The sequence below is a fragment of the Crassostrea angulata genome, chromosome 6, assembly GCF_025612915.1.
Source record: "Crassostrea angulata isolate pt1a10 chromosome 6, ASM2561291v2, whole genome shotgun sequence".
NCBI lineage: Eukaryota > Metazoa > Mollusca > Bivalvia > Ostreida > Ostreidae > Magallana > Magallana angulata.
In genome coordinates, this window is record NC_069116.1 from 20,370,645 (window position 1) to 20,377,528 (window position 6,884).

Sequence of the window (6,884 nt, forward strand, 5' to 3'; positions counted from 1 at the left end):
ACATTTCTTGAACATTACCGGAAATAAAATATTTAAGAAAAATTAGAATATTGTCTGTGCTCAATCCGGAATTCAAAATGATCATGATGATAGAAAATGTTCACACAAGCTACATTAAAGCAGTCCTTTAAAAGAAATCGCTGATATAAATTAAAATATAAAAACTAAAATATGAAATATATCAATTATTGACCAAATTGTTGTTGAATTATCTGCCCTTGTCTCTCAGCTGAGTGCATTGCTTCATTTACTGCGCTTGCGCTGACTTTACTTCCAGGCATTCATCGTTGAAGAGAACTATTAGTATTAGCTTTCATGGCTTACGAACAATCAGCCCTTCTATTGAGAAAACAATTGGCTGGTAAGAATATGTTGAACATGGTTGAATTATTTTTTCTTAGAAAATTAGCCACAAAATATCGGAATTTAACAACAAGCCCCGTTCTTTGTATCGACTGCTTACTACCAACTTGGCCATGTCGACTCACTTCGTTTATATTCAAGAATGATAAAATGTATCATTAATTCCATCTTTGATAATTTGTTAAAGATTCACGTAATTTTGGCATTTAAATTCAACAATTTGAAATTTGTATCCATAATACCAAACTGTTTTTGATTCAATTATATGAAAGTTTATGTTTAATGTAGTGCATTGATTAGCATTTAAAGTTTGAAATCGAGTTTAATGGTATGTTTGTATTGAAAGTTGTCGGTCCTATAATTGTTTATCTTAGTTATGATGTGTGTTATGTTACTGTCTCGTTATATGATAATGCAAACAAATCAGTAAAATTTCAAGGATACTGAAGAAATTTAAGCTCTACCATTGTTTTTAATATTTAAACATTAATTGCGTGGACCCTGAGGTCCATGCACAAAATAAATAACCAAGGTAAAACCAGATGCGATTGGAAAAATTCAGCTTGCGCATGAGCTAGGCTGGTTCCTGTGTGGGATTGTAGGCCAGGAAACCAGGGTAACACACGTTTATCTGAAGCAGAATGAGATTCCATACCATGAACACATTTTAAAGTTCAAAGGTTCTGAGATTATAAAGGTGTTGATAAACAGAACAGAAACATAATGTTCCTTTTAAAGCTCTGGTGGGGGCCAATCAGGCGAAGCCCCCGGAAGCTCCTGGGTTTTACCAAATTAATCAGTCAATTTACTGTAAAAGAAATGGTGCTACATCCCTTTTCTCTTGCCAATAGGTAGCCCTGAAAAAAATTCCCAGTGTTAGATGATACAACAAAGGAGTCATTTAAGTAGTAGTATCAATATCATCAAAATATATTTTTAAAGTGTATAATTTGCCCTTGACCTTTTTTAAAGGACAGCAACTTGGTAATTGATATTTTAAAGCAAAGAAAGAATAACATGTATGTTTCTTAATCCTGGCAGGATAGATCATGGTACTTTATAACATCAAGCGATTTGTAGTACCACCAGGAATATATAGGTATAAGCAACTATCTCAACATCTTATGCTTGTTGTGCACATGCATACATGTGATATATACTGGTGGTATGCAAATCATAGCGGGTTTTTTTTTTTTTTACCCATTCATGAGATCATGACTGGACAATAAAATGTATACATAAAAAGTTTTTTCAGTATTTTGAATTGTTTGCTTATAAATGCCACAATTTTCCTGTATTTCTTGCTTGCTAGATACTGGAAAATGTCACCTGTGTTTGACATGTGACCTTCCAATACCAGTGTACACAATTTGTCACGTGTAAAGTTGTAATTGTCATTTGGGATAATTATCTTGCTATGAAAACGTATCAAGATACCCCTTTGGGTAGCTTTTTTTTTAAGGGGTACCTACTTATAACTTTTAATGTTAGTGATAATCTTAAGAAACTTGATAGAATATATTTAATGAACTTTAGAAATAAACATGAATCTGACCCAGCTCTCCGTACATATTAAATACGATTATTAAACATGTTTATTTCACTGAAAAAAAAGAGTATGGTTTCAGCTTTTATGCTGTTTATAGACTCGGGCAATAGAACACACAGAGTTGTACATTGAACCTACAGTCTGTTGACTGCTCAAGCATTAAATAATTTTTTCCATTATACATCATGACCATCTTAATCTTTTCTGTAGATTTGAACAAAAATCCAGTGGAAGGATTTTCAGCAGGCCTGATAGATGATGAAGACTTGTACAAATGGGAGGTAGTCATTATTGGACCACAAGACACCCCATAGTAAGACTTGAGTTCTTTTCTCTATGTAGTGAAATTGTACATCTTCCTTGCATCATTATTGTAAGTTCCTTACATTACGCGAGTACCAGTCCTTAATTCCGTGATCCTGCTGTTTTGCTGTCAAATCGCGAGAATATAAAATAGCAAACGCGGAGCTTTTCTCCTCATATCTTAAAGTTCTTAACTCTAAAAAATTAATGGCAAGATTTTAAAATCCGCGAGGGGTGCTTTACGCGATATTACGCAGATATTAATATCTAGCGCTTAGTAATAGGAATCTACAGTATTATGCACAATTACCGGTAATAAGAAATGACTAATGAGGAATAGGGTTTTAAAACCAGGTTTGAAGGGAAGGTGGCTGGTTGGATGATCATTTTTATGAATAATAATTTTTTTTTTTTTATGCCTATCATTCATATATCATAGACAAAATAATTTAAACAGGCAAAAAGAAATGAAGTAATAAGTATGTAAATATATGAGTAATTATGCAAGAAATATTTTTAATTATTTAAGTATTTGTAAATACTCTAAATGGGATCAAAAATATTGTAGTACATGTATATGTTAAAAAATTGTTTGATCAATTTGCAGTGAAGGAGGATTCTTTAAAGCACACCTTATCTTCCCTAAGGAATACCCCCATAGGCCTCCAAAAATGGTATTCAAGTCAGAGATTTGGCATCCAAACAGTAAGTCAGACCCAGGTTATGTTATACTTGTATTATTTTTAAAAATTGACGTTAATTTGTACAAAATTTGAATGTACCCTGGTATTAACCTCAAGCAGACTAATACATTTTTAGTGCGTGTATTGTGACGTGGTAAGTTATGTTATATTATTTAATTGAATTTGTTTAGCCAATCAAATGAGGCATTGCAATCAGAATGAAATTATTTGTTGGTAAAACAATGTATTATGTTTTCATGTCATTGTACTAGATATGATATTTACCTTGTAACCATAGTGATGACCCTTAAACATGGGGGCGAGAGTTGCCGTATTGAACACATTTTATAATGTTAGGCAGTTTATCCTACATATCTGTAGAACTTTGAGCCAAAAAAATTCATTCCTTTATTTTTACAGTTGGTCCTGATGGAGTAGTGTGCATATCTATCCTTCATGAACCTGGTGATGATAAATATGGATATGAAACTGCTTCAGAACGTTGGTTACCTGTGCATACAGTTGAAACTATTTTAGTCAGTGTTATATCCATGATTTCTGATCCTAATGATGAATCGCCAGCCAATGTTGATGCAGCTGTAAGTTTTGTTTTATTATTTAAAGCTGACATGAATTCATAAAAGTATTTGGTCGCCATATTAGTTTCGATCGCTCCTCTACTACCACTGGGGTATATATACCGGTTGAGAAAGTTACGGTCAGTTGCTTTCCGATCGAGGCATTCGCGTTGCACGGACTTCTAAATGCACGAACTACACATTGTAGTAAAATGTAGTAATAAAGAATAAAGAAAACAACAATCAATGAAATACAAAATGTATTTATTCTTTGAAAGGATGTCCAAGGTATACGTATTATTTTGCACAGACAGTGCTGCCTTACTTCGCATGCACATCAAACACGTGTGTCGTTCATACAGAGTGCATAACGGCTGCATCTTCTTGAAAACCCCGGCGACACTACATCCAGCACAGTAGCTAAATGATAGTAAATCCAAGAAAGTAACAACGTTTCCATCCGTTCCTACAAAAACGCCCCATTTCTAAAATCCATGCGATAATTGACATTGCTCGAACTGCCACAGTGTGTGGTTTGCGCATGTGCGATGTTATAACATACACAGGAAAACGGTCTACAATTATCGAGGAATTTTCGAAGTATCTTCGCCTGGATTTCAGTCTGTCTTGTTTCGTCGTTTATTGGATATATCTTGCCAGTGCAGTGGTTGTCATATTATTTTTGTTCACAACGCGTTTTTACAAGTCTTTTCGTCCAAGGTAACGTGTTCGGGTGTATGAAATTCCTGAATGCGGTGAAGCATGAATAGTGCTCTCGGTCTTATATAGGGGTGTGTAGCGATGAGCAGAACAATGGAAATCGACAACTAATATGGCGGTAGTCGGAGATAAAAGGGAAATAATGCGTATTTATGAATTCATGTCAGCTTTAATTATGCTGTCTGTATAGCAATTTTTCATGGCTTAAAAAATTTCAAACTCTGTTTCAAATTTTTTGTTATGATTTCATATAGTTTAAAACTATCAGAAAAATAAAAGCAAGATTTTAAAATCTGCAAGGGGTGCTTCTTGCAATTTTAGCAGATATATTTACAATTTCCAGTGTGATTGTGATAACACTACAAATCTCAAATTTGTAACATATAGTTCAATATATTTCATCAATGATGTACTGTTGGGGTGCAACCAAGGTTTGTATAACTATATGAAATGAAAATAATTATAAAAATATTAAATTGTACGTTTGCCAAAAATTGTGTAATTGTAAGTAATAAGGAATCATTTGAATATTATGGCCGGGCGTGATCAAACCTATCATTAAGCACTTTGGGCTTCATCGGATTTAAAATCATTACCTCATAATATTCAAAGAATAATTCCTTATACCTTATATCAATTCCTCGAATTTAACTTTGAATCTACAGTAGCGATCTGTTACCATACTTAGAGTAATTACTTTGGAAAAAAAGTATGGTTGTTTTTGTTTGAATTATTTCTGTTAAATTACTGGTATGAGCATTATTAAATCCCATAAACATTTTTTGAATGCATGTAATTCCATAATGTTTAATTAATGAAATTGCATCTGTTTTCAGAAAATGTGGAGAGAACAGCCAGAAGATTTCAAAAAACGAGTGGCACGTTGTGTCAGAAAAAGTCAGGATGACTTCTTATAGAATACACTCAGGTACATATAATGGTATACATATATCAGTAAACACCCTGTCTGGTATATGATGATAGTTTTGCACTTCTTTTTTCATTTGGGGCAACATAATAGTTGTAGAGACAAAGTAAATACTTATATTTGTAAGATGAAATTTAGTTGTTAAAGAATTTGACAGTAGATGAACTTCCAAGTAAACTATTGTTTTTGTATGTAAATTTGAAACTGATTATATTAGCCCCATGTTTATCAGTACATGTACCGGTACTTTAATTTTCATTTTACTGTCATTTGTATTGAAAATTTGATTTGAAAATCTGTTTTTGTCTTCAGCTTCTCATCAGAACTATTACCATCCCTGTGATCATTTCCTGTTTCATGAAGACTTTATGGAGAGTTGATAACTTATTTCACACAGAATTAAGTTCAATACCATTCTTAATATGCAAAACATATTTCAAACAGCATGGTGGCATTGTTCATAGTGTGAAAGTTTTGTTTTGGAGTGTCTAGCTTTGTGGATTTTTCTTTCTTAAAATACTGGTTAGATATCGGATAAAAATTGGAGGTCTCAACATTTTAAAGAGATAAAGAAATTGTAGCAAAATATGCAGATGTTGTTTGATTGTCAAAGGAGAGAAATGATTAATAATGATGAAAGTACATTAAGTACATTTTCATTACAAAAGAAGACAGTAATCAAAATTCAAGTCTGTTTTATGCACTGGTCTGTATGAAATACATTGCCAGTTGGCACCATGTGACATAAATTGATAATGCACAAACATTTACAATATGGGTGTACTTGATGTGAGAGTTTTGCAAGTGCTAAAAGATTGAGTTGAATAGGAATGTCTGAAAGATTTGTTTTAAAACTACCTTATTACTTATTCATCTTGGAAGTACCTCATGTACTATTATGTGAAATGAAGAGGGACAAATTTAACCTCATTTTTCAAAATATTTTGGACTTGGTATTTGTATGGAAATGTTGACAGTGTGAATGTTAATCTTTCTATTTATTTTTTTCTGTTGAAAACAACAAAACATCCGTTAGATCTGAGAATTAATAAAAAGCTACTGAAAACAAATAAGTGGATATCAAACTAAAGCAGAGCTGTGATTTTATCATAAATATAGTGCTTTATTTGGACTATTGCCAACTAATGTGTTTGAAGGTCTTTTAAGTGTCTTTCTGTTCTTCTTTTCACTTATTTTTCAATTCATTTAGATCTTGTAAAATTGCATTTGTTATTACTTCATAATTATATTGTGTAGTATTCCAAAGTATGCATATTTTCTGTACAGATACAAGTAAAGCCTACAACATATTATTATATTCTTTGTTCCTGTAATATTTATTATTCATTTGTGTATATGTGTATTTGCTTCAAATTGTTCCTGTTATTCTGAATTGGAAGCATACTTATATGTACATACATAAATATATTCTGGTTTTGAACTGAAGTTGGTGGATAAAGATATAATTATTAAGGTGAGAAAAAAGTATCACAATTTATTTTAATGAAATTATAAGGGATTCATAAATTTGGAAATCGCAAAAGAATGCAGCAGTTTTGAAACTTGGTTTTTATGTGTCTGTGGAGTTTGCTTACCATCAAATTCAGGGCACTTGTTTTGAATGAACATTGTATGTCAGTTATATTTGTCTCAGGTAAATAAATTCCTGTGTTGTAAAAATTGACATGTATGTGTAGTTATTATTATTTATAAAATGTGCACAAAAAAATAAATTGAATTGGGTTGTCAACATAGACTTT

The 6,884-nt window shown here is 32.2% G+C and overlaps 1 protein-coding gene across 1 annotated transcript; it reads left to right on the forward strand.

Moving 5' to 3' along the window:
• The first annotated feature begins 228 nt into the window (after window positions 1-228).
• On the forward strand, window positions 229-6,808 carry LOC128189138 (ubiquitin-conjugating enzyme E2 G1-like). Its single transcript, XM_052860621.1, has 6 exons — window positions 229-361; window positions 2,123-2,225; window positions 2,823-2,920; window positions 3,319-3,497; window positions 5,033-5,124; window positions 5,437-6,808. The coding sequence occupies exons 1-5, from the start codon at window positions 316-318 to the stop codon at window positions 5,111-5,113; spliced, it is 507 nt and encodes a 168-aa protein (XP_052716581.1). The 5' UTR covers window positions 229-315; the 3' UTR covers window positions 5,114-5,124; window positions 5,437-6,808.
• Window positions 6,809-6,884: the final 76 nt, after the last annotated feature.

Excerpts from the sequence above, each read along its gene's own strand:
- LOC128189138 (XM_052860621.1), top strand. The coding sequence starts at position 316 with ATGGCTTACGAACAATCAGCCCTTCTATTGAGAAAACAATTGGCTG. Across the intron at positions 2,226-2,822 it reads GGACCACAAGACACCCCATA|TGAAGGAGGATTCTTTAAAG; the intron begins GTAAGACTTGAG and ends ATCAATTTGCAG. Across the intron at positions 3,498-5,032 it reads CAGCCAATGTTGATGCAGCT|AAAATGTGGAGAGAACAGCC; the intron begins GTAAGTTTTGTT and ends ATCTGTTTTCAG.